At 34.7% G+C, this 17,473-nt stretch overlaps 1 protein-coding gene across 10 annotated transcripts in view; it reads left to right on the top strand.

The window, feature by feature from the left end:
• The window catches only part of HEATR5B (HEAT repeat containing 5B), a 98,889-nt gene that overhangs the window by 51,289 nt on the left and 30,127 nt on the right, over nt 1-17,473 (top strand). For all 10 annotated transcript variants that reach the window (XM_057742814.1, XM_057742813.1, XM_057742812.1 and 7 more), the window contains 5 exons: nt 1,687-1,831; nt 4,965-5,204; nt 6,026-6,277; nt 10,165-10,346; nt 13,260-13,328. In XM_057742814.1, the coding sequence (XP_057598797.1) occupies nt 1,687-1,831; nt 4,965-5,204; nt 6,026-6,277; nt 10,165-10,346; nt 13,260-13,328 (888 nt within the window). The remainder of the gene's footprint in view (nt 1-1,686; nt 1,832-4,964; nt 5,205-6,025; nt 6,278-10,164; nt 10,347-13,259; nt 13,329-17,473) is intronic.

A 17,473-nucleotide genomic window follows, 5' to 3' on the forward strand; every position in this document is an offset into this window, starting at 1 on the left:
TAGATTGTGATTATATCTAAACAGCTAGGAAGTTTGCATGAAGCCACATATTTTTATCAAGTTTAATATGTTTTATTCCTGACATTTTGTGGATTTTACCATGAAGTGTCACGGGAAGCTTTTCAAACAAATACAACTTTACTATTACCTGGTTTACAGTGGCTGCAAGACACCATCAGTGATAACTTGCGTTTCCACTATCAGAGATGTTAAAATGGAGGGGAAGGTACACCTCAGAATCGTTGAAATTGAGGTGAAATTTTGAAAACACTTTGTAAACCTTAAAATGTCTTATTTCTTTCACTTTGATTCTGCTAGTCAGCATTTGTTGAGTGTATTTTCTTAGCTACAATTCTATTTAATTGTAAATTAAATTGTATGGTGTTCTGCTTCATATATGTTTAATGCTTTGATCTTACCACCGCTGTGTAAGATAGGTAAGGTGGGCATTGTCCCCACTGTACAGACAAAAAGGCAGAAACTCTGAGAGACTTGTTCTTCCCATCGCATGTGATCATGCTTAACCTTTCTAATTATAGGCTATTTGCAAGTTCCAGAACATCTTTATTTTCAGGAAGAGAAGTGAAAAAAAAATTTTTGTTGAAAAAAATCTGATCTGTCAGGTTTTCTTTTTTTAATACTTGGTATAATTTCATGGGCTGTGAGTTTTATGCAGAAATAAAGAGTTACAAATGCTGTATTAAGAGCATTTGTATAATATGCTAGATAATTAATAAAATATATTATCTAGCATTGTGAAGGAGTGATGTATTCCACATAATTATTTCCCCTCCCATCATTTCTGGATGAGATTCTTTCTAAAATATATTACTCACTTCCTTGCTTAAAAAGCAGCATATGGAACATAATTTAATATTTTCTTAATGAGTCAGATTTATAGTATAGTGATAATAGATAACATTTATTAAGCAATTACCATGTGTCATCCACTGTTCTAAGAAAAATATTTATTTTAACTTATTTTCACTACATTCCTATGAAGACTTACGCCATTTCACATATGGGCAAAGCATAGAGAGGTTAAGTAGCTTGTCTAAGATCACACAGGAGTAAGTGACAGAGCCAAGATTCAAACCCAGTCTGGTACCTGGAGCCTGAGCTCCTAATTATTATGCTGTGCTGCCTCTAGTTTACTTCCTGTATTAGAGTGTACTATATTGATTCTTTCACGAACTTGCGAGATTAAAAAAAATTCTATACCGAGATCCATTTTGCAATTCTTTTCAGATATTTATGTTTGCTTGATTTTGGTTTTTTATTTTACCATACGCCCTCCTTTGCTTTCAGTTCTGTGTGCTCTGCCCCCTAACTTTTCATTCACTGCAGTTAACCTCTATGTACTTAAAAAATTTCAATGGCAGAATTTAGGAGGACCATGTGTAAAATAAGAAATGCAGAAGATCCTTGTGGATTTTTATCTAAATATGTTATAGGATCTTTAGTACCCAAGTCTTGGGGCAGTTATTTTATAGGCTACTAAAATATTCCTTGTATATTTTATTGGTATTACTGTTTTCTGAAAAGGCCGTGATTTGGCTGTATTTTAAACAACTGAGGTGGTTAAATGAAGAGCCTCTTCACAAGTAAGGTGTTAATATATATTTATTAGGCAAGTGAGATTACAGCTTTTTTTTAAGAAAAGTCTAAAATTGTTATGGTTTACAGGTTCACTTATGTAGTTCCCATTTGTTACTTCGACGAGCAGCTGTGGCATGTCTCCGGCAGCTTGCACAAAGAGAAGCAGCTGAAGTATGTGAATATGCCATGAGCCTAGCAAAAAATGCAGGGGACAAAGAGAGCAGTGGTGCTAGTAAGTTATATTATCAGTCAATATTCTTTTTGTTTCAGTATTTTAACATTTCAAATGAGTATTACTTAATAAATAACATTTTTGCGTTGAAATATGGCCAATTTTCTTATTCTTTTAGGTAAAACTGTTATTTCTTTAAAATTTCCCATGTAATTTTCTTGGTAATTTTATGTTTTTACCTTTTTTTAAATTTCATAGCTTAAGAATTTTTTTTGTAGCATTTAGTATCAGGACATTTCTGCCATCCCTTGAGGATGTTTTAGCTGTATAAGGAATAACTAACTCTAAGGATATTGCCTTATATCATTAATAGACTTCTGAAAAGAGAAAGTATCTATTTTGGGGTTACCTGAAAGCTTTCAGTCTTTGACAGTAGTTAACCTTTTGTGGTGTAACTTTTCCTCAAAGAAGGTAAGCCCAAAGTAACCAATAAAACTATGAAACGTCAGTAGGTGTTTGGGTAACGAAAGGTGTATCTTCACTTTGTTCAGTTCTTTTTGCTTTGGGGAGGGTTTTAAGTATAGCTTGAATTTGTAGCTGGTCTTCTAGTTCTAGGGATAGGTAGTTTGGGAACTTTTTCAGAGCTTAATTGACAGATATATTTCCCCTATTGTGAGAGAAAAGCTTTACTTATAAGAACTTCCAAATGCATAGAAGTTGCTTAGGTACTAAGAAGCAACATACCAGAATAACTTCAGTTTTAGCATAATGTAATAAGAGCTGTATTAACAAGCATACTGTATTGTAGAACGTAAAAGAAATTTACTGTAAAAGTCTAACAATAAACATTCCTGCTTTTTGAAGAGAAAAGAGTACCAGAAGTAGTTACAGAATTCTCCTGAATACATATAAAATTTCAAAACTTCTACGCGTCAGTCACTATAATCAAAACTGAAAGAGACAAACTGGGAGAGGGAAAGATATTTTCAGAATATGCTTATTTTATTAAAATGTGTGCATTTATTCATATTTTAATATTTTAAAAGCATTTATAAATTAGTGTGCCGGGGGCCTCAGACCATCCCAGGTTTGGTGATTCACTAGGAATCAGCATGTAGTCATGCTTATGGCTATGATTTATTATAGCAAGGCAAAATCAGCAAAGAGAGAGAATGGAGTGAAGTCTAGAGTAAACCAGACACAAGCTTTCAAGAGTCCACTCCCCATGGAATCACATAGGACATACTTAATTCCCCAGCAAAGAGCTGTGACAACACATGTAAAATGTCATCTGCCAGCGAATCTCGCTGGACACTCAGTGCCCAAGATTTTTATTGGGGGCTGGTCAAATAGGCGTGGTCTGCCTAGAATGTACCAAAAGTTCAGACTCTCAGAAGGAAAGCAGATGTTCAGCATAAACTATATTGTTGGTGCTGGCGATTTAGGCACAGTAAGCTACTTTAATCAGGAAATGATGAGAACCCTCTTGAAATCAAATTCCCACATGCAGGCCAAGGGCTAACTGTAGTATCAGGCCTTAATAGGGTAGTCTCGGACCTGATGTGGTAACTCGTTTATGCATCTGTAAAAATCATGAGAGCACACAAAAGAGGTGTTTTATCAAAGAAGAAATATCAACATGAAATATCTTTAACCTCTAGTGATTAAAAAGTTGCATGTTAATTCAATCATAAGATAGCATTTTTCTTCTATAAAACTGACCAAGATTAAAAATAATGATTTTAACCAGTGTTGGGGGAGGTATGAATAAAAGAAATTTCTTACACTGCTGGTATAAATGTAAAGTCATACAAATTTTCTGGAGGATTTTTGGTCAGTATATCCTCAGAAGTTTTCAAACTGTGCTTACCCTTTGAAATTCCTAGAAATTACTCTAGAAATTCTTTTTTTAGAAATTCATCCTCAATGGTTAATCTGTTAATGTACTCCTAATTTAATGATTTGCTATGTAGCCATGAAAATTCACATTGTGGAAGTATAATTGCTGATATGGGGAAAAATTTACTGTATACTGCAAAGTGAAAAATATGCATCTGTGCCTAATCTCTCTGTCATGTTCCTTCCTTGGAACCTTCCCTTTCCTACTGTTTTTGAATTCCCCTCACTGTGGCTATTTTCTGCAAACCTCCCCCTATTTTCTTTGGAGTGACTCAATTTTAAAAAGCCACGTTTAGCTCTTATCCCTCTATATCACTCCCTTCAAGGTTCAGAGGGCTTTGGACTTTGGGGAGCCTAATAGTATTCATTCTTAAAGGCTGCCAGTTGTTCTACTCCTACTGTTTATAAGAATAAAAGGATTTTCAGATAAAGCAAGAAATTTAACTACTATTTCATAACAACTTTTGATTGTATGTTTTCTTGGGCAGGATTTTCCCAATTTTTAAATAAACTTTTAGGATATAATCTGTTTGTAATTTGTGTTCTAGCGTTATAGATTTTTAAAATCTGAACTACAAGACTGAATAAGTTTCAATTTGTTCATCCAACATATATAGCAATATATAGCAATTTAAAAGTTCATTAAATTAAATCTATTTAAAAATGTCTCTTTCCCACACTTTTTGTTGTTAAAATCAAATATATATTTATTGAGCATTCCCTGGAGATTTGTTTAAAATACTGCAGAATAATCACTCTTAAAGATCAGGGTTTGGGGACTTCTCTGGTGGTGCAGTGGTTAAGTGTCTGCCCGCCAGTACAGGGGACACGGGTTCAATCCTGGTCTGAAGATCCCACGTGCCGCGGAGCAACTAAGCCCGTGCACCACAACTGTTGAGCCCACATGCCATGACTACTGAAGCCCACATGCCTAGAGCCCGTGCTCCGCAACAAGAGAAGCCCCACACTGAGAAGCCCATGCGCCGCAACAAAGAGTAGCCCCCACTCGCCACAACTATAGAAAGCCGTGCATAGCAATGAAGACGCAAGGCAGCCAAAAAATAAATAAATTGACAAGAAAAAAAAAAGATCAGAGTTTTTACCTTTATTGTCAGATTAAATTCTAATTCTAAGGATATGTAGATTGGAGACTATAGTTAAATTGTGTATATAGCTAGTTGCTGGTTTTATTGTTATTGTGAATTTACATGTAAATCATGGTCTTTAACGTAATTGTTACCTATAGTATATGATAAAATCCTATACAAGTTCATTTGTAAAAATTGTCTTTCAGATGTCAGTCCTTTTGCGCCTGGAGTTAGTTCTCGAAGTGATATCCATTGCCGGCACCAAGGTGTTAATATAACAGAAACTGGCCTTGAGGGACTTCTTTTTGGAATGCTAGACAGGGAGACAGACAGAAAATTGTGTTCTGATATTCACGATACTTTGGGACATATGCTGTCATCACTGGCTGTAGAAAAACTTTCCCATTGGCTAATGCTTTGTAAAGATGTCCTAGCAGCTTCTAGTGGTATGTATTTAATATATGAAATATATTCTCAAAATAACAGAAATTATTTAATTTTGATATATGTCTATAGATATATACCATATATAGATATAGATGCATATATAGATATATTTAGATACATATGTCTGAGCTTACATTTTAAAATACTAATAATTTTTAATCTATAAATCCCTGTAAAATGTTGAAGGTTAAATTATATTACGAACTAATGAACTTTGGTTTTTTTTTTGGCAAATGACTAAGTTCAAACTAATTTTCATTTGTAAAAGTCACAGGTTACTCTGTCATTTGACATAAGATGTAAAAGTAGTGAAATATATAAAATATTTTTGTTATACTTTCCCTGGTTTTTTAATTTTTATTTTTATTTTTTAAGTTAAATATATATATATTTTTTTAAGAAGAAACTTTATTGTAAACAGAACAATTGTAGCTTTCATAAAAGTAAAGTCACTGTGAAAGTACATACAGTGAAGACAAAACAGTATTACTGAATTTCAAGTTGATACTTGATGGCTGCTGTCTTTTTTAATTTTTACTTTAATATAATTTTTAAAGGTTACGTTCCATTTTCAGTTATTACAAAATTATTGACTGTATTCCTCATGTTGTATAGATACATCCTTGAGCCTGTCTTACACCCAGTAATTTGTACCTCCCACTCCTCCTCCTTGGTTTTTTATTGATTGTTTAAAAGAAAAACCTTGCCAATTCTACTGTTTTCTACTTTTTAAATTAGATATCTTCGAAGAACGCTATTTCTAAAGCATCATTTTTGCTGTATATAAGGTTGTTATACTATGCTTTTATTTTTGTTACAGATATGAGTACTGCAACTCCCTTAAGTAGTGGAAAAGATGAAGAATTTGAAAAGAAAGATGAGATGGATGATGATACCATGTTTACCACACTAGGAGAAGAAGATAAATCAAAGCCCTTTGTGGCACCTCGCTGGGCCACTCGAGTATTTGCTGCTGATTGCCTGTGTCGCATCATCAATTTGTGTGAGAATGCAGACCAGGCTCACTTTGACCTTGCTATGGCACGTTCTGCTAAACTGCGAAACCCTACAAGTAAATTTAAAATCAGTACTTCTTTTCCCCACAGTATTTTTATAGGTTTGAAATATTTTGCTGCTTTGTAACATGCTTTATACTGTGCCTTTCATTTATTGCAAGTTTCCTTGCCTTTTACCTTTGTTTTCTGTCTTCTCCACATACTGTCCATCTTCTGATCCCTATTTGGAAGATAAGTTGAGGAAAGTGGTCCAGAGTTGTATATCTGTCTTACTATATATTTATCTTAATCATTTGCCCTAAAGATAAAGATGGCTCTAAGCATAATGATGGCAGTAACTTAAGTTTCCTTGGTACTTTATCCTACTTTTAGCAAAAGTTTAAGGTGAATAAATAAAGTGAGTTTTGCAGTCCCCAGCCATGGAGAATGTCAGAATTCATGACTGCCATGGCAGATTTCAAACTCTCAGATTTCAGAAATTCCATTGGTATTTTCGAAAAGGTGAAAATTGTTTATTACTGAAACCTTTTACTTTCTGATCATTTGTAAGCTTTTATACCATATATTCCCTAGAGCAGATATTATAGGGAATTTACAAAGAGATCATCAGTTCCAGTATCTTCACTTACAAATGAAGAAACCCAGAGAAGCTGAGAGAGATGATAGAATAACAGACTCTCTTATCTTATGCTTCGTTGTCTCTGCATCATCGTGCCATTTTTTTAAATATCTGAAGACACGTCGTATATGTTATGAGTATTGAAGTCTATATGTTAAAAAGGCCTTTCAGTTTACTTTGTTGTATGTAAGAAGCAGTAAAACTCACAAATGGATAAAAAACAAAAAGTAAAACAGTATTACACTATGTATAAAATGTGAATCTGTATATAGGGTACCAGCAAAGCGTAATATGTCTTTAATCATGTCATTATTCATCAAATATTTACTGAATCTTGTTCTTTGCTGCCCATTAGGGATCCAAAGAAGAAAAAAAACATAGTCCATGCTCTTGAAGAATTTCTAGTCTAGAAGACAAAGAGACAAAGTTATCACTCAAGTAATTATATATCCCAGTAGTGGAAGGGTAGACTACTTTGGAAACATAAAAAAGTATTATTCATTTCCTGAAGAGCCAGGGAAGAGGTCATTTTGAAGCTGGGTTTTAGAGGCAGAGAGGGTTTTCCAGGTAGAAGAGCTTGGTTGTATTAGTTTTCTATTGTTACAATAAAAAATGACTGCAAACTTAGTGATTTAAAATAACAGAAATTTATTAACTTATAGTTCTGTGGGCCAGAAAATCCCAGAGCGTAATAAACCTCTATCAATCCCCTAATTCTCTCCCCATTTTGGGAGTTTCTTCCCAGTGCCCTTTCCTTCTCCACCACTTTAGGAGTTCATCTCCTTGGATTTGGGAAAAAGACAGAGGTCTTGATTTGAGAGAGATTGTAGGTAGAGATTGTGTAGAGAAGCAACAGCTTTCATTCTGGGAACAATTGCCTAGTTTTTCATAGGTAGATTGATATAAACTGTAAATTAGGTGACAGAGTACAGGATGAATAATGGGTCTTTTTATTTACTTTTGCGTTGGCATAATATGAATAGGCCCATTTCAGTCCAATTCCTTCTGCCTTGGAAATTTCTTCCCAAATTCTTGCAGCAGTTTATTATACCTAGTTTTTATTGATGTGGTTTTGCCTACCTTAGGTGAGGAAGCATTGGGAACCAGAAAGTTTCTTCTCTCCCCTCTACTTCCTTTCCCAAATCAGTAGATATTCTTTTTCAAACTTCAAGTTCTAAAATTGATATTTTAGGTTGGCACATGAAAAAATTGGAAAATACTAGTAACCTTCATGATAGTAATAACAACAGAAACCTTTTCAAATAGGAGTTGGTTGAGGATCAGGCAGAGCCACAGAGTTGCCACTGCTTCAGAAAGACTATGAGAGGACTTCCTAGGTGCCACAGTGGGTAAGAATCCACCTGTCAATGCAGGGGACACGGGTTCAATCCCTGCACCAGGAAGATACCACATACCGCGGAGCGACTAAGCCTGTGTGCCACAACTATTGAGCCTGTGCTCTAGAGCCCGTGAGCCACAACTGTTGAGCCCATGTGCCACAACTACTGAAGCCCATGCACCTGGAGCCCATGCTCTGCAACAAGAGAGGCCACCTCAATGAGAAGCCCACACACCACAAGGAAGAGTAGCCCCCACTCACCGCAACTAGAGAAAGCCCATGTGCAGCAACGAAGATCCAACACAGCCAATAAAATAAATAAATAAATAAATAAATAAATTTATTTTTAAAAAAAATTTGAGAGGCTTGCAGCCTCCTGAAAAATTTTAGAGTTCTTGAGCTTGATAATTTAATATTATTCTGTTGCTATGTTTTTAGTTCACCAATCTTATCTTCTTTAGTGTCTAATCATGTTAATCTTGTTCAGGGTATTTTTCATTTCAAATATGTTTTTATGTCTCTAAAAATCCCATTTGTGGTTTTGTCTGTCTTTATTTTTTAATTAATTAATTATGTTTTTAATTTATTGGCTACATTGGGTCTTCACTGCTATGCGTGGGCTTTCTGTTCTTGTGGAGAATGGGGACTACTCTTTTTTTTTTTTTTTTTTTTTTTTTTTTTTTTTTGGCACACAGGCTTAGTTGCTCCGTGGCATGTGGGATCCTCCTGGAGCTGGGATCGAACCTGTGACCTCTGCATTGTCAGGTGGATTCTTAACCACTGCGCCACCTAGGAAGCTCCAGGACTACTCTTTATTGCAGTGCACAGGCTTCTTATTGTGTTGGCTTCTCTTGTTGTGGAGCACAGGCTCTAGGTGCACAGGCTTCGGTAGTTGTGGCACATGGCCTCAATAGTTGTGGCTCTAAGGCTCTAGAGCACAGGCTCAGTAGTTGTGGTGCATGGGCTTAGTTGCTCCGTGGCATGTGGGATCTTCCTGGACCAGGGCTCAAACCTGTGTCCCCTGCATTGGCAGGCAGATTCTTAACCACTGCGCCATTAGGGAAGCCCCTGTCTGTCTTTTATTTAGGTACCATATTTATAATAGCTGCTTATAATAGCTGTTTAAAGGTTCCTATCTGCTAATTGTGTCATCTCTTCTGTTTCTGAATCTGTTTCTATTCATTGGTTTCTATTTTCCTTGTTATGAGATACATTTGCCTGCTTTTTTACATCTCTGGTAATTTTTTATTAGATGCTAGACATTGCAAATATTATATTAGTGCAGTATTTTGTTATATTCCTTTAAATAGTTTTGGACTTTGTTTTGGAATGTAGTTTAATTATTTGGTATCTTTTGAATTCTTTTGATACTTGCTTTTAAGCTTTTGATGAGGCTGACCTAGGGCAGCCTTCTAAAAGGAAAAAGGCTTCCCTTTTCTACATGTTATCCTTATAAAAATCTTTTCCAGAGTAGAGGTTGGTAAACTACAGCTTGCAGTCAAATCCAGCCTGCAGTCTGTTTTTGTAAATAGTTTTATTGGAGCACAGCATAACCATTGGTGTACATATGGTCTATGTACATACTATAACAGCAGAGTTGAGTAGTTAACAACAGAAATTATATGGCCAGCAAAGCCAAAAAAATTTACTATGTTTCTTTACAGAAAAAGTTTGCCAACCCCTTGTTGAGAAAAAAATTACAAACTCCTTGGGGAAAGTTTTGGTAATTAGTTATTTTGCCTCAAATGTCATTTCACATCCTATAATGTTGTCTGTGTTATTATATTGTATAAAGGTTTACCAGTATTCTTGAGAGATTGTGATATGGAAACTTTCTTGAAAGTGTGTCTTTGTTATTTTTAAACATGGTGAAATATGTGGATCATAAATGCTCTTTTAAAGAAATTGATTTCATTTTGTATTTTTATGTCATTATACTTAATTTTGGAAATGTTTTCCTTTTTGCTTTCTATTTTTATTTATAGATGACCTCTTGGTACTTCATCTCTCTGACCTGATTCGCATGGCATTTATGGCTGCAACCGATCATAGTAACCAGCTGCGGATGGCTGGGCTCCAAGCACTTGAAGACATCATCAAGAAGTTTGCGTCTGTGCCTGAGCCAGAATTTCCAGGTCATGTGATTCTGGAGCAGTATCAAGCTAATGTGAGATATTTTGTATCAAACTTAAAATTGATCTTTTGAGTGAACTTTGAAGAAGTGAAGACCCCCTGGAGAAATGTATTTGAACTTGTAACCTGTTTTTTCATGGAGAGTGCACATCTTTACTCCCATTGTCTGTTACATAGTTTGAATCAATTCACAGTTGAAAAAATAATAGCATAAAACTTGTCACTATTTTTAAGTCATGATGTAGTATTAGTGATAAAACCTGACTAGATGTTCCAGCGTGGCTTTCCAGTCTTATGTTTAGATATTTAGCCATGCCATTTAAAAGATAAAAGGAACATTTAAAGAGTGTTGTGGATTACTGCCATTATTTTATATGTCAAGACTTGATAAGCATTTTTAAAAATAAAAAGCAATTGCCTCTTGTATGCTGAAGGATAAATTAACTTTTAATAACAGTGAAAAATATTATTGAAAGAATTATATACTTTCAAAAGTTTTTTTATTATATTCTAAACAGATACATACTTGTTTCTCCTGAAATTTATACCTGTATTTATGTTTTTCAAAGGAGGCACAGTAGATGTAATCTTAGTAATGGTGGATTATGTGAGGGCAAAAAAAACTTATGTTGGTAAGAAAGGAACAAACTTTTTTTTTTTTTTCACTGTGATTATACCAAAATCTTGGTTCCAGACACATTATACCTTGTCTAAAATCTATGCTCTAACACAGGGAGATCAACTCAGTGTATACATACAGCTGATTCACTTTGTTGTACAGCGGAAACTGGCACAACAGTGTGAAGCAATTATACTCTAATAAAGATCTGAAAAAAAAATAATAAAAAAACAAAAGAAACCTACTATGTATAAAATAGATAAGCAACAAGGATATACAATACAGCACAAGGAAATGCAGCCATTATTTTGGAATAAGTTTAAAAGGAGTATAATCTATAAAAATATTGAGTCACTATTCTGTACACCTGAAACTAATATAACATTGTAAATCAACTATTTCAATAAAAAAGAAAATACTACAAAAAAATAAAATCTCAAACATACACAAAATTGAAAAGTGTGGATAATATACAGTCCATATTTTTCCATCATAAGTATAAAGAAGTTATATTTTCTAGTCCAAATGGCTGTAGAAAACCTGTATATAATTATTTCTTCCCAAATACCCAACCTATCAGAATGAAGGTCTTTTTTTTTTAATCTTTTTATTTAGAAATAGTTTCATACCTACAGAAATAATTGCAAGAATACTACAAAAAAGCCTGTCATACACCCCTCATCCTTCATTCATATTTGCCAGTTGAGGATTTTGCCTCGTTTGCTTTAACATTGATTTTTTTCTCTCTCTACACCCAACACACACACACACACACACACTCTCTCTCTCTCTCTCTCTCCCCCCCTCCCCGTGCTACTCTCTCTCCCTCTCTCCATCTCTCTCTCTCTCTCACTTTTTTTTCTAAATTTAAAAGTAAATTATTGAAATCACGTCCCTTTACCCTTGAACACTTTAGTCTGTGTTTCCAAAGGACAAGAAAGTTGTCTTACAAAACCACAGAACAGTTATCAACTTTAGGAAATTCAAAATTGGTATACTACTTTTATGTAATCTATCATATTCCAGGTTCATCAGTCAATCCAATAATATCTTTTATAGTGTATTCTTTTTCCTTCAGTAGGGGACCCAATACCAGCTCTGCAATACAATTACTGCAATACTCCAATTGATTTTTGCAATGCTGATACTGTGATTAATTGCCATGTCTTTAGTCAGAGAGAGGGACACTTAATTGATTTCCAGACTGCTGTTGATAAGCCTTAGTGACTGAATCTCTAGTGTAAGGGAAGAAATCTCAAACTAGGAGTTGACTATATTTAATTCCTTATTCAGTTCATACATACGAAATCTAATATGTCTAAGAATCTGTAACTGATATTGGCTTATTAAAACTAAAGCTCTAAGCAGGGTGGGTCTGGTTAGTACTTGGATGGGAAGACTAAAGCTCATATTTCTTCACTTGTTACTATGACAACAGTACATGCATTAATATTTCTTAAGCAACCTTTTTTTTTTAATTTATTGGCTGCATTGGGTCTTCGATACTGCACATGGGCTTTCTCTAGTTGCAGCGAGCGGGGGCTACTCTTCATTGTGGTGCGTGGGCTCCTCATTACGGCGGCTTCTCTTGTTGTGGAGGATGGGCTCTAGGTGTGTGGGCTTCAGTGGTTACAGCACACGGGCTCAATAGTTGTGGCTCATGGGCTCTAGAGCACAGGCTTAGTAGCTGTGGCCCACTGGCTTAGTTGCTCCTTGGCATGTGGGATCTCTCTGGAGCAGGGATCGAACCCATGTCGCCTGCATTGGCAGGCAGATTCTTAACCACCGCACCACGTAGGAAGTCTCCAACCTTCTTTTAAAGCATCTCTTTTTGCGTGAAATGATTTTTAAGGTCTTTTAGTGACTATGTGAATTTTTAGTACTATTCAGTTATCTAGAGAAATTGAGCCTTTAATCTCAGTTATATGAGATTCACCCAGAAGGGGTGAATCTCATTTAACTACTAAATACTGTTAGAAATATGTTCAGGAATATATAGGCAGAAAAAAAACCCAGCAGTTTTCTGTTATCTCTGAAAACATGTGGCTTTGTCAGAAAATTCTATTTACTATTACACAAAAATAAATGAAAAAGAAATAAGATTAATCGCTTATTTGGTGTAGGATTCATACAGATTTGATAATGATAATCTCCTGGAAAGCAAAAGAAAAATGGCATGATTGAGTTTATTGTTACCAAAAGGAAAGATAAGAGACGTGTGATAAAAAGGAAAGAAACAAAGATGTGTTTTATATGTGTTCATCTCCAAAGACATAAGAGGTTTACTACTTATCTTTAAAAATAAAATGCTTGTATTCATTTTTCTAGGTGGGAGCTGCTCTAAGACCAGCCTTTTCACAAGATACTCCATCAGACATAATAGCAAAAGCTTGCCAGGTAAGAAGAAAAATAGAATTTTCTGTAATTATCTTCTGTAAATTTATAGGTATCTTAGAATTTCACTTCCAAGAGGGAAAAATCAAATAGAATTTTTTTAAATAGTATTTATTTTTATCTCAGATATACAACAGTAACAGTTTCCTTTTTTATTCTGTATGAAATGATGACATACAATTAATTACATCTTTTTTCTTGCTGTAGCTGAGGACATGACTTTGGAATATGTAGCTCTTATATTGTAGAAGTCATAAGAGGGACTAGAATAAAAGTAAAATCTCAAAGTCAATAATAATTAAAGAATATATAGTAATGATAAATAGGTAATAAAAGGTTTTTTTGACCACAGGTTGTGAAAATTCTACAAATTTCTGTATATTAAATTATCCTTAAGACAATTTCACAATACAGAAATTTCATTGCAAAAGTAATCCCAGGGGATTATTCTCATAATATTGTATCTGCAGAGAGTTACAAAAGCACATATGTTCCTACACCTTTAATAAGTTCATATTTTTCATGCTCCATCCTGAAAAAGGATTTGTACATTAAGTTCTAATCTTTCAGAAAATCCAATTCTTTGTCTGCTAACCTAAGGATAGAAGAAAAGCAACTCTATCCTTCCCAGTTTTCTGGAGTACAGGGCCGTAGTCCATCTTTATTGCCTAGAGTTCATAGTCAAGCTACATGTGGCCTCTATGCAGAGAATGTTCTCTGTTTGCAATGATAGGTTTGAAATTCTGACTTTGAACTCTCTGTGGCTGAATGAGTTGCATCCTCCTTCTGTTAGTATTTATTTCTCTAAGGCCTGCTATCTTAATGGTGGCCTTCAGAGAAATGAACTCCTCCCACTAACAGAGAGAAGAGGGCGCCTGGTTTAAGACAGAAGTCTGTGCATCATGGTACAGACCTTGGAGTTTGAGTAGGTAAGTCATTTGGATTGGGATACTGGCACACAAACATCAGCAATCACAGTTATATGTAAATAAATGTATTATGGTAGTGTTTCAGATCATAATATTTAAGCTGACAAAACCTCCAGAAAAGCTCCTGATCAACAGAAAAGCAAGGGCTATTAGAATTTCATCTTGTGAATGAGTAGTATGAAAATTTCCTATTACTGAATTTGCCTTAAACTTCTTAGTTCTTATGTGGCCCTATTTGCTTTCTCGGTAAGAAGTTTCTTCTTTTCTAGTGGCAGGCTTAAATATTTGACTTCCTATCCTTCTGTTTCTGGGAGGAAACCTGGTTTTGAAATAGCTGGAGCACTGGGTTGCAAGTTCCTTTCTTTAAGGGTACCAAAGGAGCTGGCTTTGGACAGATCATGAAGCATGGCATCTCAGCTTGTTTTACTAGAGTAAACATCATGGTGAACCTGAAAATCAAGTAGTTCTTAGATATTATAGGAAAACCCTCAAATGTTTTCAATTGAGGACAACTGGGGACAATAATCAGTGGGTTAATAAAAAAGCATTTAAAGCAAGGTTGGAATCATAAACATAATACATACTCTAGATATTTTATTTCAGCCTAAAATTTACAAATGTATGTTCATTCACCACTGTTGTGATATAAAGCCAAAGTTTTTTCTCTTAGTACGATTTTACTGATTCAGTGTTGCTTTGTCTTTCTTCATAAACCAAAACCATAATGCAGTATCTGCAGTTTCTGGTTTCATGTTCTTTCTTTCTTTTTTTAATATTTGTTTATTTGGTTGTACCAGGTCTTAGTTGTGGCAGATGGGCTCCTTAGTTGCAGCTTGCTGGCTCCTTAGTTGTGGCATGCGAACTCTTAGTTGCGGAATGCATGTGGGACCTAGTTCCCTGACCAGGGGTCGAACCCAGGCTCACTGCATTGGGAGCACAGAGTCTTATCTACTGTGCCACCAGGGAAGTCCCTCATGTTCTTTAAAATGGAGAAAGTATGTAGGTTTTTGCAAAGCAAATTTAGTGCCAAATTGTCGATTTTGACAATTTCCCTCAACTTTCAGTTATATTTCTACCAAAATTCACAGAAATATTTATCAGATATCTCCAAAATGTAATTTTCCTTAGGAATAACAACTCTTTATTTTCACATTCATATTTAATCTCTTTTCATTTAAAATTTCGTCGTATTTTCAGCGTTGTTGTAACTGACATTTTTTTGCCACCAGTATTGGTAACAATCAATTTTTAAATGTCCCTATTGAGTTTTATTTTATTTAGTTTTGAATTCTTTGCGGATAAGATTATAAGAGAATGAAATGTTTACATATATATTTATTCTCAACTTTTTAAAAGTTTTAAATATAGGAACACAGTCCATTGACCATGATTCAATATCCGAACGTTCTGAAAACCAAAAGCTTTCTCATAGTTTATTTGGTAACAAAACCTGAACTGACTATACTCACTTGACCCTGACATGAAGCTGAGTGAGACGATAGTAATGATTGATTTCTCTTAGTGTGATTCATACTACATTTCATTACGGAAATATCCGTGTGTTAACTATGGGGTGCTGCTGCACATCTTGCTTCATCCCTTAATTAGGTTTGTGTACTTTATTACCCTTTACCAAAATGGTGAGAATTGTGCAACATGTCTTAGCCTAAGGATTTCAGGTAAGAAAGTGAGAACTTGTAACTGTTGAGTAAAGTTGGCGCTATCAAAAAATTTCTCCCATTCAGTAGGTTGTCTTCTCATTTTGTTGATGGTTTCCTTTGCTGTGCAAAAGCTTTTAAGTGTAATTAGGTCCCATTTGTTTATTTTGGCCTTTATTTCCTTTCCTTTAGGAGACAAATCAAAAAAAAATATTGCTGCAATTTATGTCAAAGAGTATTCTCCCTATATTTTCCTCTAGGAGTTTTTATAGTAACAGGTCTTACATTTAGGTCTTTAATCCATTTTGAGTTTATTTTTGTGTATAGTGTTAAAGAATGTTCTGATTTCATTCTTTTACATATAGCTGTCCAATTTTCCCAGCACCACTTATTGAAGAGACTGTCTTTTCTCCACTGTATGTTTTTGCTTCCTTTGTTATTGATTAATTGACTATAAGTGTGTGGGCTTATTTCTGGGCTCTTTGTTCTTTTCCATTGATCTCTGTGTATGTTTTTGTTCCAGTACCATGACTGTTTTGATGACTATAGCTTTGTAATATAGTCTGAAATCAGGGAGCATGATTCTTCCAGCTCTGTTCTTCTTTCTCAAGATTGTTTTGCTATTTGAGGTCTTTGGTGTTTCCATACAAATTTTAAAATTATTTGTTCTAGTTCTGTGAAAAATGCCATTGATATTTTGATAGGAATTGCATTGAATCTGTAGATTGCCTTGGGTAATATGGTCATTTTAACAATATTAATTCTTCCAAACCAGGAATACAGTATATCTTTCCATCTGTTTGGGTCATCTCCATTTTCTTTCATCAGTGTTTTATAGTTTTCCAAGTACAGGTCTTTTACCACCTTAGGTAGGTTTATTCCTAGGTATTTTATTCTTTTTAATGCAATGGTCAATGGGATTGTTTCCTCAGTTTCTCTTTCTGATAGTTCATTGTTAGTGTATAGAAATACAACAGGTTTCTCTATATTAATTTTGTATCCTGCAACTTTACTGAATTCATTGATGAGCTCTAGTAGTTTTCTAGTAGTGTCTCTGGGATTTTCTACGTATAGTATCATGTCATCTGCAAACAGTGATAGTTTTACTCCTGACTTTCCAATTTGGATTCCTTTTATTTCTTTTGTTTCTCTGATTGCTGTGGCTAGGACTTCCAAAAACTATGTTGAATAAAAGTGGCAAGAGTGGATGGACATCCTTGACTTTTTCCTAATATTAGAGGAAATGCTTTCAGGTTTATACCATTGAGTATGATGTTAACTGTGGGTTTGTCATATATGGCCTTTATTATGTTGAGGTATATTCCCTTTATGCCCACTTTCTGGAGAGTTTTTTTTTTATCATAAATGGATATTGAACTTTATAAAAAGCTTTTTCTGCATCTGTTGAGATGATCATATTATTTTTATTCTTCAGTTTGTTAATGTTGTGTATCACACTGATTGATTTGCAGATATTGAAGAATTCTTGCATCCCTAGGATAAATCCCACTTAATCATGGTGTATGATCCTTTTAATGTGTTTGGATTTGGTTTGCTAATA

The sequence above is a fragment of the Hippopotamus amphibius genome, chromosome 7, assembly GCF_030028045.1.
Source record: "Hippopotamus amphibius kiboko isolate mHipAmp2 chromosome 7, mHipAmp2.hap2, whole genome shotgun sequence".
Taxonomy (NCBI): Eukaryota; Metazoa; Chordata; class Mammalia; order Artiodactyla; family Hippopotamidae; genus Hippopotamus; species Hippopotamus amphibius.